General features: G+C 45.4%; 1 protein-coding gene across 8 annotated transcripts in view; it reads left to right on the top strand.

Moving 5' to 3' along the window:
- The window catches only part of DIXDC1 (DIX domain containing 1), a 100,528-nt gene that overhangs the window by 44,406 nt on the left and 41,108 nt on the right, over positions 1 to 15,014 (top strand). For 6 of the 8 annotated variants that reach the window (XM_017883212.1, XM_017883215.1, XM_017883214.1 and 3 more), the window contains 4 exons: positions 3,979 to 4,210; positions 4,833 to 4,940; positions 10,701 to 10,813; positions 12,273 to 12,421. In XM_017883212.1, the coding sequence (XP_017738701.1) occupies positions 3,979 to 4,210; positions 4,833 to 4,940; positions 10,701 to 10,813; positions 12,273 to 12,421 (602 nt within the window). Of the gene's footprint in view, positions 1 to 3,978; positions 4,211 to 4,832; positions 5,939 to 7,268; positions 7,752 to 10,700; positions 10,814 to 12,272; positions 12,422 to 15,014 lie in introns of those variants that run through there. The other 2 variants (XM_017883218.1, XM_017883219.1) reach the window with 2 other exon arrangements.

The raw sequence follows: 15,014 nt of genomic DNA, 5'->3' as shown, positions 1-15,014 counted from the left end.
TTCTAGCTGAGAGACAAATTATGAACACAATCCCACTTACAATGACTACACACAAAAAAGAAATATCTAGGACTACATCTAACCAAAGAGGTGAAAGAAATTCAAAATACAAAAATTAGCCGGGTGTGGTGGTATGTGCGTATAGTCCCAGCTACTCAGGAGGCTGAGACAGCAGAATAGCTTGAACCCGGGAGGCCGAGGTTCCAGTGAGCTGAGATCACGCGACTGCACTCCAGCTTGGGCGACACAGAGGGAAACTCTATCTCAAAAAAGAAAAAAAGAACAAAGCTACAAAGCTAGGGTGTCACATTACCTGACTTCAAACTATACTACAAGACTATGGTAACCAAAACAATATGGTACTGATATAAAAACAGACATGTAGACCAATGGAACAGACTAGAGAACCCAGAAATAAAGTTCCACACCCACAACCATGTGATCTTTGACAAACTCAACAAAAATAAGCAATGAGGACAAGAATCTCTATTCAATAAATGGTACTGGGATAACTGGCCAGCCATATGCAGAAGAATGAAACTAGATCCCTATCACCATATACAAAAATTAACTCAGGATGGAATAAAGACTTAAATGTAAGACCTTGAACTGTAAAAATCCTAGAAGAAAACCTAGGAAATAACCCTTCTTGATATTGGCATTGGCAAAGAATTTATGACTAAGTCCTCAAAGCAATTGCAACATAAACATTGACAGTTGGGATCTAATTAAACTAAAGAGCCTCTACATAGCAAGATAAACTATCAAGGGAGTAAGCAGATAGCCTATAGAATGGGAGGAAATATTCATAAACTATGAATCTGACAAAAGTCTAATATGTAGAATCTATAGGGAACTTAAATCAATAAGCAAAACAAATAACCCTATTAAAAGTGGGNACTTAAATGTAAGACCTTGAACTGTAAAAATCCTAGAAGAAAACCTAGGAAATAACCCTTCTTGATATTGGCATTGGCAAAGAATTTATGACTAAGTCCTCAAAGCAATTGCAACATAAACATTGACAGTTGGGATCTAATTAAACTAAAGAGCCTCTACATAGCAAGATAAACTATCAAGGGAGTAAGCAGATAGCCTATAGAATGGGAGGAAATATTCATAAACTATGAATCTGACAAAAGTCTAATATGTAGAATCTATAGGGAACTTAAATCAATAAGCAAAAACAAATAACCCTATTAAAAAGTGGGCAAAGGGCATATACAGCATACTTCTCAAAAGAAGATGTACAAGTGGCCAACAAACATGAAGAAAAGCTCATCAGCACTAATCAGATAAATGCAAATCAAAACCACAATGAGATACTATCTCACAGCAGTCAGGATGGCTTTTGTTAAAAAGTCAAAAAATGACAGATGTTGGAGAGGCTGTGGAGAAAAGGGGACACATATATTGTTGGTGGGAATGTGACTTTGTCCAGGCACTGTGGAAAGTAGTTTGGAGATTTCTCCAAGAACTACAGCAATCCCATTACTAGGTATATACACAAAGGAAAATAAATCACTCTACCAAAAGGACACATGTACCTGTAGGTTCATTGCAGCACCATTCACAATAGCAAAAACATGGAATCAACTCCGGTGCCCATCAGCAGTGGAGTGGATAAAGAAAATGTGGTGTATATATACCACAGGATACTATGCAGCCATAAAAAAATAAAATCATGTCCTTTGCTGCAACATGGATGCAGCTGGAGACCATTATCCTAAGCAAACTAATGCAGAACCAGCAAACCAAACACCGTATGTTCTTACTTACAATTGGGAACTAAGCATTGGGTGCACATTGGGACAAAAGATGAGAACAGTAGAAACTGGGGACTACTAGAGGAGGGAGAGAGGGAGGGGGAAGGGCTGCAAACTACCTGTTGGGTACTGTGCTCACTATCTGGATGATGAGTTCAGTCGTACCCTAGACCTCAGCATCACACAATATACCTTTGTAACAAAGCTGCATGTGTACCACCTGCTTCTAAAACAAAAGGTGAAAAAGAAAAAACACAAATAATCCTTTTCCAAGACTTGTATATTTAAAGGATACAAAGCTAAAAAATAAAATAAAATTTTACCCATTTCCTTACATTGACTTTCACCAGACTTACCACACTGTTTTCTGCCTACATTCCTCTTTTATTTCTAGGGCAAAATTTAGAGTTCATGATACCTCTGATCTGGTTCCCATGTGGAGTGGGCTTGGGGATCTGGCCCATTAAAGTCAGCTATTTTGAGGGAACACTGCCATTTAGGACATCATTGTCATTTACCTGGAGAAGTGTAAACAGTCTGAGTTAGTCCTGCGGCATTGATTATTGTCCCCTTCTCATCTGCTCTCCACACTGCAGTCAGAATGATCTTTCTAAGAGTACATATACTCATGCCACTCCTCTGTATCTGAGGACCCTTAGGATAAAATCCAGAGTCCGCTGGACGCGGTGGCTCAAGCCTATAATCCCAGCACTTTGGGAGGCCGAGGCGGGCGGATCACGAGGTCAGGAGATCGAGACCATCCTGGCTAACACAGTGAAACCCCGTCTCTACTAAAAAATACAAAAAACTAGCTGGGTGAGGTGGCGGGCGCCTGTAGTCCCAGTTACTCGGGAGGCTGAGGCAGGAGAATGGCGTAAACCCGGGAGGCGGAGCTTGCAGTGAGCTGAGATCTGGCCACTGCACTCCAGCCTGGGGGGGAATGGAGAGCCTCTGTTTAAAAAAAAAAAAAAAAAAAAAATCCAGAGTCCTTCCTGTGGCCTCCCATGCCCTGTGTGATCCCCCTTCTGATTCACCCCCCGATTCACCCCTCTGCTGCCTCACCTTTCCCTGTGTCCCCCCGCATTCTGGGCTCTGGCTATGCTGAACTTCTTTCACTTCCTCCACCACAGTGCTGTGTCACAGAAATAGAATGTAAGTCACATAGGTAACTTAAGAGCTTCTGATAGCAGGCGGGGCGCAGTGGCTCACACCTATAATCCCAGCACTTTGGAAGGCTAGGCCTCCCTGATCACATTCCTGATCACTTGAGGTCAGGAGTTTGAGACCAGCGTGGCCAACATGGTGAAACCCCCATCTCTACTAAAAATACAAACATTAGCTGGGCGTGGTGGTGGGCTTCTGTAATCCCAGCTACTTGGGAGGCTGAGGCAGGAGAATTGCTTGAACCTAGGAGGCAGAGGTTGCAGTGAGCCAAGATAGTACCATTGCATTCCAGCCTGGGTGAGAAAGTCAGACTCTGTCTCAAAAAAAAAAAAAGTTTCTAATAGCCACATTATAAAAAAGGAAGCAGGTGGGCCGGGCGCTGTGGCTCACGCCTGTAATCCCAGCACTTTGGGGGCCGAGGCAGGCGGATCACCTGAGGTCAGGAGTTCAAGACCAGCCTGGCCAACATGGTGAAACCCCGTCTCTACTAAAAATATAACCAATTAGCCGGGCGTGGTGGCAGGTGCCTATAGTCCCAGCTACTCAGGAGGGTGAGGCAGGAGAATCGCTTGAACCCGGGAGGTGGAGGTTGCAGTGAGCAAAGATAGCTACAGGTGGCTAATGGTTCCCATACTGGATGGCATAGCTCTAACATATCGCGCTGTCTCCCACTTCAAGACCTTCACACCTGCTGTTCCCTCTTCCTGGAATACTCTTTGTCTTTCTCTTATCTAACTAAAGTGCTACTCTTCATCAATCAAGTCTCAGTTTAGAACCCACTTCCTCTAGGAATCCTTCTCTGAGCCGTCTAGATAAGATATCTCTACTCGGACCTCCCAAAGATTCCTGTACTTCTCTTATCAAAACACGTGACCTTACTTTATTGTCATTGCTGTTATATATTCTGTCTCCTTTGTTGCCCAGAGCTTTGTTAGGACTGAGACCCTGACTGCCTTGCTTACCTGTATCACTAGCAATACATATTAAATGCATAAGTCCTCAGCTTTTGCCTCCCTCTTAGGACCTCTTGGTCTGTTTTGTCCTTCAGATATTGTGGACGGAAACCTGAAGTCTATCATGAGGCTGGTCCTTGCCTTGGCAGCTCATTTCAAACCTGGCTCTAGCAGGACGGTGAACCAAGGACGGGACTCCAGAGCCCCTTTACAAAATCACCGACCACATTGTGCCACTGCTGTTGCCCAGGGAGCAGCTGCTGCTCTGGCCGATGTGTGTCATGACATGTCCCGATCAGGACGGGATGTCTTTCGATACAGACAGAGGTAATGATAGAAATCTGGGGATGGGAACTGATCCCTCTCTCTGATATTTCTTCTGTTAGATGATACAGTGCAGTAGATAGAAATGTCACCCAAACATCCCCAGATTGCAGAAAAGAACATGGAGTGGGGAGGTAGGGGAGGGCACTCTCAAAAGAAAAAAGCCTTTTCTTCTGAGATGTTTATTTTTATTTTGCATTTAGCAGAAAGTAAAGGAATCATGTGTATAAGTTTTTGCTCTGGTGCCCAAAATTTAAATATACACCTTTGGCACAGTGCGTTTTCTTCACTGGGAGGTCTGTGGGAGCAGTGTTCCAGTTCATCTAGGGGAAGCTCTACCCTGGAATGTACCCAAAGGTCAGGTTGTCCTGGGGAGTCATGGCAGGAAATGCTTTGCCGGTTGTTGTGCATCTGCTAAGAGAGAGCAGGACCCTGAGGTGTTGCAGAGATTGGTGAATCACTTTTGTGTCTGCCTTCCCTGCTAGGTACCAAGTGTCTTTGAGGCAGGGGGTTTGTCTTACTCATCTATTATACTGCTCGCAGAGTGGCAGTCTATCTGTACTCATTGAGTTGATCAGATCTGAAGGACTGACACCCTCCCTTTGCTGGTGTCCTTTGACTTTAGGAACAGCAGCATGGATGAGGAAATTGAGAATCCATACTGGAGCGTGCGGGCCCTAGTGCAGCAGTATGAAGGGCAACAAAGGTCCCCGTCTGAGTCCAGCTGCTCCAGGTAACTGTGGCCTCTGAAACCTGAATTCTGGGGGATTCTTGGAGTTCTTGGCTTCAAGTAACAATACAACAAGCAAAAAGGCATCTAAGCCCTTTTTCTCCCCTCAGTTTATGTTTGGCTTTAAAGGGATACCCCTTAGCAGTGCTTTGTGGGTTTGTGCTGGCAGGAGGGTAGGAAGGTAGGGTCGGGTGCTGCTTTATTTCCCACAAATGGAATCTGTGCAGTCCCAGTGCCAGTGCTTAACTGTGACCACATGGGGGTATGGCTGGAACCTGTCAGGGCCCAGTCCAGTGGTTCTGACATTTGCATATCAGGTGCCAGTGTTTATGATAGCCAGTTCCATTGTGCTGTCCTTGAGCCTAAGTGTAACTCTTAAGGTATGGCCTGAAAAGTCTGTGTAAAGCTCATAGAAATTGAGCAGAGTTGTCTGAGAGCATTAGAATGTTTCCAGCTTTCCTCTACAGGAACTGTGGCTGATTAGTATGCATTTGAGCAAGCTAATGATGTTTGCGACTCTAGCTAAAAGTTGTCTGTATTCCTTAGAGCCAAGTACAGAGACCAAAACAGGATACAGTGCCCTAATAAGAACCTTATCAGTGGCAGAAAAAGATTACTTTCCTGGCTTATGTAAATCATGCTCCTATAAACACTCCCCAGATCGTGTTTTCACTAACTTCATTTTGTTGCTGAATCATAATTTATGCTCTAATGACCTTTTCTTTCCTATCCCAGCCCTGTGTAATCTGCTTTATTTAGGGCTAATTGTTCTTTGTATTGTATGTATGTTATGTGTCTTTGTTTTCTTCCTCCTCTTTTTTTCTCATAAAATTCCATCCTATTTTGATGCACCATTTCCTAATTTATTGAGGTCATATGGAACTCTTTCTAGTATTTTAATATACTGCTAACTTTTTACCTTTTACATTTAATAGATGGGCTCTTTTTTATTTATAAAATTCACCTAGCATAAAATTAACCATTAAACATTATAAAGTGTACAATTCAGTGGCACTTAGTAGCTTCATAATGTGGTGCGACTATCACCTCTGTCCACTCAGAAGACATCTTCATCACCCCAAAAGGAAGCCCTGTGCCCATTAAGCAGCAGGTGTGCTTTTAATGAGAATCTAAATCATTTCTTCCTTGCTTGCTGCTTAGGTTATCACCTGGAGCAGAATTACAGGATGTTTTTGTTGTATGATGAGATCTATTGCTTCCTGCACGTCAGCAGGCCTTTCACTCTTCTAAGCCTGATAGTGCCTGCTAGAGTTGGGGGATAGGAGGAAGAGTGGATTTCTTCCTGAGAACACCTGCTTTCTCCTCCAAGGCAGGAGGACTGAGGGGAGGGCTGTGAGACTGTGAGACTGTGTGAATGAGTGGCCCACTGGCTATCAGGCTGCAGTGAGCTAATGGTGACAGTTTTCTAGGAGAGGGGCCAGAGGAGAATTGTTTGCTTTACCCTGTTTTTCACTATTCGATTTTGACATTTTCTTCTAATGCTGACCCCTCATCCAGCTCTTTGGCATGCTGGGTTAGTAGCTGCCTTTTCCTCAGTGAGCCCCCAGGGAAGGAGAGGGCTTCTTGTGGCTATCTGGAACCCAGCAGGTTCCTGCACATTCTGAGCCCTCGCCTCCCAGGGAGCCCACTTAGTGGCTCTGTGACCCATGAAGAGCTCAGGAGCCCCCAGATGTGTGGCTTGCTCAGGACGGGAGTGGCTCAGAAGGAAGGATAGCCCCTGGGTGTCTCATCCCCTGCCACTGCTCCTCCGGAGACGCCCTGGGGAAGCCCTGCCAGCCTGTTGCTCCGAAAACCGAAAACCGCATACCATCCTCTCACTGTAGCCAAGCAAAATGATCCTTACTTGGTTAAAAAGAACACACCAAACGCCAGAGGGGAAGGTGGGAGGGGATGGGTGCTCAGCGAATTTTCCTGGGGAGTGTCGGAGTCTCCACCCCCAGGAGCGGCCAGAGCCCCACGCGGGTCTGACCTGTCCGACCGACCCCTGGCTGGTCCACGAAGGGAGGACTCAAGAGTGGAGAAGGCAAGGTTTTCGGTGCGGGGCAGACCACCAGAGCCCTCCTCTTGATTCTGCCAATACGGTGCTGTTCCCCTGCCTATCCTGAGCCTCCCAGTCTCCCCTCCTTGCATCCCCCAATCCCTCGTCGACGCCCCCACCCCACCCCACCCCGCCCAGCCCCGCCCCTGGCCGGCACCCTCAACGTCCGCCCAGAGCGGTCTGTTGGCCAGTGGAACTGGCTTGGGTGGGAGCCCGGCTGCCTCGCCGCTTGTGACAGCCCGGAGAGGGAGCCGAGGGAGGGGCGGGAAGGGATCCGGAAGGTGGCGCGGAGCGGGATCGCCGCTGGGGACTCGAGGCGCAGCCTGCGCTGCCGAGAGCCTCCCTCCCAGTGGGAGATGGGTTGAGATGCCCCCACCAGGGGGGATGCCCGGCGCCGAGCGTCCGCGGAGGCCAAGATGCAGCGGCCAGGGGCCGGCAGCCTGCGAGTGGAGGCAGCTTCCGCCGGGGCCGGGCTGCGGCACAGTCTGAGCTGCCGGGACGGCGCGCTTCAGAGCCTGGAGCATCCCCGTCGCTGGGGCCGAGACGCCGCCGCCACCGTTCCCACTTTCTCCCGCGAGCCGGGCCAGTAGCTCTGCTAGCTGGCCTTCCCGTGGAGGCGTTTTCCAGCCCCAGCGCGGGGAGACATGCCTGGATTTGGGAGCGATGTGACTCTCAGCCCTCCACTTCACCTGGGGACGCAGGCTTGCTGAAGCCTGAGGCAGGAGGGGGACCATGGGAGGGACGCAAGTCAAATGGTGAGCTGAAGCCACTCTGGCTTTGGAAGTGGGTGGCCAGGGTGGGAGCAGGGGCAGGGCTGGAGGATGCTGTTGGCCAGAGACAGGCGGGGTGGTGGGAGCACTATGTTGGGAGGATCGACTGCTGACTAGGGGTTATCACTATAAAATACGGTGGGTGGGCTTAGGAAGTGGAGCCAGCATGGGGGCAGGAGGAGTAGCCGTAGCCCCTGCCAGGGTCTTTGGTGGGGGAGGGCACTTCTTGAGGATATAGAACTCTTCCTTATTGCCTATTATCCGTTTAAAAAAATTAATTTGAGTAGGATTTGGAAGTATCTTTGCTGCAGGATTGCTTGTCTGATAAATTGAGATAGAAGAGCTATTAGACCTATGGGAATTAAGAAATATATCAGCCCAGACCTATCAGTCATTCTCTGACCTCAGAGAGGATTATGATGCTAAATAGGGGATTATTTGTTTATAAAATAGAACTTTTAAGCTAATCAGGGAGGAGCCTGTCATATACATAATTAATTAGCATTAAAATATTTTCTCTGACCTGGGGCAGAGGATTTAATGCATATTCCTTGTCCATGAGGTACTTCTTAGGGAGGCAGCAGGGTGCCTGCTCTGACATGTGCCTCGGGAGTTTCCTGCCTGAGGTCCTTTATCTCTCCACTTGGCCATCGAGTTTCATGGTCTCACCTCTCGGTGGCCTCACATTGGCAGCCTCAATTCAAGAAAGAGAAATGTTGTTTTCCTTTGGCTGCTCTGCCACTCCCCCAGCGGGGTTGGATATCCAGACATCCGCCTCCTTCTGCCCTTATATGGGAGATAACTCTCTCAGGAGGGAGAAGGAGCTGAGCATGCGTCTGTGCTTTTAGGAAAGCAGTTTTCTAGCATCCTAGGTTCACACTGCACCCTCCTCCCCGACTTTGTCTCACATGTGCTGTGGTCCAGCAAAGGCGGAGGGTGGAACATGTCATCCATAGCACCTTGTCAGATGAGAAAGTGTTGCTTTCTTGTTTCTCAAAGATGAGCAGCTCTTGCAGTCCGCTTTCTATGCTTGGATCCCCATTTCTCTAAGAAGGGAAATGCTGAGGCCTGAGCAGGCACAAATCTATTCTCCTTGTGAATGACATAGTACCCTTGGATGAGAGCTTTTCAAGCAGCGAATTCATGTTGGCCTGGAAGTCAAGATTGCCTAAGTGGTGAAAGATGAATAAGAAAGTTCCAGAAAGCAATTGCTATTTCAGAATATCACTTCTTGCCACTCCCTACCCCTTCCGCCTGTTTGGGTTATAGATCTATAGATATGGTTAAGCAACTTTCTTTAATTTGGCATTTCAATTTAAAAGCTTTAAAATGTTTTCTGTAGTTCTAAGAAGGAAGAGAATGTATTTCTAGTTGAGGTCATTCCCACCAAAGCCCTTAAAATATGGGCAATGAGGAGGATGAGACACTAGTCGCATGCTTCCTCACCGCTTTTGAAGTACCTGGCTGCCTCCACCATGCCTGGCTCTTGTTTTTACTGGATTCTAGGAAGACAAAATGTTAACTCCTGATGGTGGTTGTGAGGATTCGCCTGGGAGACTTCAGGGGCACATTAAGTGGGTCAGTGAATCCTAGCCACTTTCACTGTTGTCTGGGTGATAGATTTGGAAAGAATTCCTGAGAGGGGGCTGGGCCAGGAGACCCCTCAGCCCCTGAGATTGTTTCATTGCTGATGTTCTCAAGGTGCAGTGCAAAGAGAAATGGCTCGAGACTCGTTTTCCCTGTCACATGGAAGCACCAGCCTCACATTCCCATCTTGTCTTAATAGATTTGCAGTTTTTTTGGAGATTTACAATTCCACTTCCCTGAAAATCTGCATAGTTCCTTCCAAGGCTAGTAGTTATATCAGAACTTAAGGGCCAGGTATGGTGGCCCATGCCTGTAATCCCAGTACAGAGATTGAGGAGAGAGGATCACTTGAGCCCAGGAGTTCGAAACCAGCCTGGATAACATGGGGAGACCTTGTCTCTACAAAATAATTTGAAAATTAGCTGGGCATCTTATGCACCTATAGTCCTAGCTGCTCGGGAGGCTGAGACAGATTTGCTCAAGCCCAGGAGCTTGAGACTGCCATGAGTTATGATGGAGCCACTGCACTCCAACCAGGGCAACAGAGTGAGACCCTGTCTGAAAAAAATAAAACAAAACAAAACCTTAAGAATTGTTGAGAAGATTCTGAGAACAATTTGAAAGTGTTGTGTCAGAAATATAAATAACTCTTTGATAGGAATAAATCAAGTAAACCCTTACTCCACTATCCCTAGCAGGTATTTCCCCTTTTGACATATTATCTTCCCCTTGTCATGCTCTAGCTCAGTTATTGATATATAACTGCTCCTCTGCCCAGCCTGGCAATGTACGTTCTCCAGCAACTTTTCCCCTTGAACCACCCCCACCCTGTACTCTCCTTTGTAATCAGCTCAGAGCTGATCTGCCATGATAACTTGGCTGGTAGTGCCTGTATCTGTGAGAGATCAGTGTATTGGAAATAAATACACTTCTAGCTCCAAAATACCTTCTAGCTCCAAAAGCTACTAGACACAGACTGGCATCAGTCTTTGAATGTGGGCCCAGGGATGGTGATGGCAGAGGTGGTGGGAGGTAAAACAAAACAAAACTTGAATGCTAGATTACCCATCATTTTGGTAAATCTCTTCTCAATGAATTAGCCTTAAAGGCATCCTTGTTGTGGAAAAGACTTTATAGGACTGGGTCATTCCTTTATTCAATATTAATTTGATTCATTCAAAAGGTTAATCATTAAATATTTTATTTTCTGTGGGCCAAGTACTGTGTTAGCCATGGAGGAGTAAGATGAATAAGAACATGTCCCTGTTCTCAGGAATAAATTATGAAAGCTGCTTTCTGAACAACTCTTCATAATAATCATTTTTCTTCCTTTTTCTTCAATCACAGCCTGACTTCAGCCAGTCCAATCCACAGTGCCAAGAGTGAGTCCATTATAACCCAGTCAGAAGAGAAGGCAGATTTTGTGATTATTCCCTCTGAAGGAATAGAGACCAGAACAGGTACTATCTCTACGCCTGCCTGGGTTGGTTCAAGGAACAGCCAGCTTGAAGAATTTAGAGGTCCTGACCACCAGTAAGCTCCCTGGCCTTCCCCATCTCCATAGTGTGTGCAGGGTCAGCACTAGAGGGCTCTAATGACTTTGAGTCAATTAATGTGGTTATCCTCTTCCAGAATGTAATTTCTGATGTCCTAGCTGTCAAAAATCTTGCAGCAGCATAGACAGGCCCTTTCTCAGCTGGCTGCCTATGAATTAGGAAATGACTTTGGGGCAGTCAAAAGCCTTACTCAAGTAAACATTTTTATTATTCCTATCTTACACAAATAATTGCAGGATTTACATAACTCAAATTGGGACCAGAAGTATATTGTATGAGCTGAGGTGTCTGTGAGGACACAGAGAGTAGAGAGCAGGTCTGTATCAGGCTTGGTATGAAGCTACAGAAAGGACCACAAACAGTTCCCTTTGTTTAGACTTACATACTCTATCTCAGTTGCTCTTTTTTTTCTTGCATAGAGAGAGAAACATGTAAGAAGCAAAGTGCAAGACTTAGAATTTTATTTACTCACAAGAGTTGTAATGAAACAGAGGCCCTCAGAAGAAAAACTGTAATGGAATTATTCTGTATTCTGCTCCCCGTCTAACCCTGGCATTAGTACCAAAGAGTCAGTCATGTTACTGAGTCAAAACTCCTGAGGACTTAGAGAGAGAGGGAGAGCATTTATTGAGTGCTCCTCTCGGCCAGGCACCAGCAGGCTCTGCACATGAGTTACCTCATTTAATCTTCATGGCAACCCAGAGGGGTTATTATACTCGTCTCATGAATGAAGAAACTCACTGAAAGAGTTTATGCCTTTCTGAATTCTAGAATATGCATTTTAAATGGCTGTACATACAATTAGATCGTGTAAAATAGACAAGGAAACCAGAGCAAAGAGACCTTAAAGCTAGGAAAATAAAAGTGATGCTAAACAGTTTGTGCAGGTTTGTTTTTATTGGTTTGTTTGCTGTGTGACTCACACAGTATTCTGTATGAAAGTGGTCCAGTTATGACCGAGTGGTCAAAGGAATATTGAATTGAGGTCTCCCCACTAAACCTTCAGAGTAACCAGTAAGATTTTGTTTTCATTGCATCTGACAGCTCCTCTCTTTGTACCTGGCAAAAATCAGGCTCTTGGAATGCCAGTTCTAAGAATCAAGGGTAAAGTCTGTGTGGTGCATACCAAGGCTCCCATAGGGGAAATCTTCTACTTCCTAAGTGTTTTAAAAGAGTATAGATTGTTCTAGCACCAAGTGAGCCTGAGGCCTCACAACCCCACCTGGTGGAGAGTCCAGTCTGTGCTGTGAGAACAGGTTCAGAACGCAGGTGACCCGAACCTGTGAACGCTACCCTGTGAACGCTTTCTGCCGGAAATCAGTTTTCTTCAACATGAACTGTTCTCCCTCTTTTCATTTTGTAGAGGAGACAGAGTCTCCATTATCTCGAGACTGGCGGCCAGGGAGCCCTGGAACCTATCTGGAGACCTCATGGGAAGAACAGCTGTTGGAACAACAAGAATATTTAGAAAAAGAAATGGAAGAAGCAAAGAAAATGATATCAGGACTACAGGTAGCTCTTTCCCTTGTAGTTTGCCCTTGTTATACCGATTGATTATTAAGTCACTATTATCAATTGAAAATAAACTGATTTTAGTTTTGTAGGAGGTCAGAACTGAATGAGGAGTTTAGATATAGGGAGTAGTACAGAAAGAGCAGAAAATTCCTTATATTTGAGTACTTTAAATGGACTTTGTGGGCTGCCGTTCATAGCAGAGTGCTTAAGATTTCAGCAAGCCCAGGAGCCATTACTGACCCCTATCAAGTCCTTATTGTTGACGCTCTGCTACATAGGTAGGCTTCTATGCAGTATGTGGCTGTCGACCTGCAATTGCAGCTTTCACCAAAGAATGGCACTGTGAATAGTCAGGAATTTTCTTCTAGGAATTCTCTAGCAGGAAGAGTGTAAGAGCCAGTAATGCTGCCAGGTTTCCATTTGAGTTTAGCTAAGGGATTTAGCTCACTCCTAATACATGTGCAAATGGATGCCAAGGCATAATGGTCAGGTAGAAGAGGTTTTCTTTGAGCAACAAAAGCCCTTCAGTTTTTCCTATACCTGTAGTGCCAGCTTGGCAAATCTACCCCCGAGACTGACCCACTTGACATAGTTCCCACCCTGAGTGACCCCCTCATTCCTGTCTTTGTGTGTCTGTCTCTGTTTGGGGGAGTCCTTATAGTGTGCTGATGACCCTGAAATTGCCTAGAAATATTCTTTTCTGTTTGTGCTGGGAACTGCAGTGCTTCTGAATTGTCAAATATTTATGGACACATAAACAAAGCCCACATTATGTGTGTGGCTCTGGCAGCCGGCAGGCGGTGGAGGGCGTGCTCCCAGCTAGCCTGCAACAGGGTGGGGACACAAAGGGTTCCTAAAGAAAAAAGGAGATTGGTGCTGTGGTAAAGCAATTTGCATAATGTATGCCCCAGGAACTGAGAAGTGTGGGAGGAATGTTTCCTGCATAAACATTCCCAAACTTCATTTGCTCTGTATTTTTAAAATGGCTGGCTTATGAGGCCTTTTAGATCTCTTTTTTGCCACTCCATTAACGAACACCTTAATGGAATGTTTTTGTGTGTGTTTTGCTTGCATAGGAAGTATGTCATGGAGAGCTTCGAGATTATACCCAACCAGGTTGTTCCCAGGATGATTTGCATTATATGAACATAGATATTCATCAGTTTGGCTCAAAGTTTGTTTGCATTTCTTAGTCTGGGAGAAATTCGGTGGCAGATTAGACAGAAAAAGAAGAGAACTGACAGGCAGAAAGTCAGCATCTTAATATTCCCTGCAAACAGAAGAGTTTTAATTCACAGCCACATGATCACAATGAGAATTCAGTTCCATTGTAGAATACAAAAGGGCTCACAGCATCCACTGGGCTTCTTAACTCTTTTCAGTGATTAACAAGTTGCATGCTAAGCCACATCCAAGATTTCTGACTTATTAGTATTCCTTAGTTAGAACCCTTTGAACAGTTTGCCATTATCGTTGATATTTCCATAATGTTGAACTCCCTTAGCTCCTGCGGCCCTGTGGCTTCTTATATATGTCTGTACCTGTTGCCATGACATGTGAGATAGCCAAATTCATTTGACTTACTCAAATTTTATTATTAGCATTTGGCAGATAAGCCATTGGCTGGATTTTATTTATTTATTTATTTTTGAGACGGAGTCTCGCTCTGTTGCCCAGGCTGGAGTGCAGTGGAATGATCATGGCTCACTGCAGCTTTGGTCTCCTGGGCTCAAGTGATTCTCCTACCTCAGCCTCTTGAGTAGTTGGGACCACATGCATGCGCCATCATGATCAACTAATTTTTTAATTTTTTGTAGAGACAGGATCCCACTATGTTGCCCAGGCTGATCTCAAACTCCTAGGGTCAAGGGATCCTTCCACCTCGGCCTCCCAAAGTTCTAGGATTACAGGTGTGAGCCACCTCGCCCACCTGAATTTGTGTTGTTTATTGAAATAGGAAACAGCTTCTGTAACTCATCTCTTTTGAATCAAGACAGAATTGTTTCAGATATAAAATGGGGTCACATTTTTCAGTCTTTCACTGATCTGATAGATACTCACCTGCAGGGACAGATCCAAGTTTTCTGAATCCTAAAACATATAATTTGTGTGTGTGCAGGGGGGCTTCTTGAAGAATAAGATTACAAAATTATGAATATAATAATTAGGAATAGGCCAGGCATGGTGGGTCACGCTGGTAATCCCAGCACTTTGGGAGGCCAAGGCGGGCAGATTGCTTGAGCTCACGGGTTTGAGACCAGCCTGGGCAATACGGCGAAACCTTTGTCTTTACTAAAAATACAAAAATTAGCCGGGTGTGGTGGCGCATGCCTCTAATCCCAGCTACTCGGGAGGCTAAGACATGAGAATAGCTTGAACCCTGGATTGCAGTGAGCCAAAATTGGGCCACTGCACTCCAGCCTGGGTGACAAAGTGAGACTCTGTCTCCAAATATAATAATAATAATAATAATAATAATAATAATAATAATAATTTGGTATAGGACCTTGGGAGAGGCAATGTATGCGGGGTCCTACAACTGGAGCTTTCTTAGCTTCATGGTAAATCTGCCTCCCCATTCCACCTACTT

The sequence above is a fragment of the Rhinopithecus bieti genome, unplaced genomic scaffold (assembly GCF_001698545.2).
Source record: "Rhinopithecus bieti isolate Rb0 unplaced genomic scaffold, ASM169854v2 scaffold_11964, whole genome shotgun sequence".
NCBI lineage: Eukaryota > Metazoa > Chordata > Mammalia > Primates > Cercopithecidae > Rhinopithecus > Rhinopithecus bieti.
The sequence above is the reverse complement of the archived record's forward strand: the minus strand, read 5'-3'. Positions and strand labels throughout refer to the sequence as shown.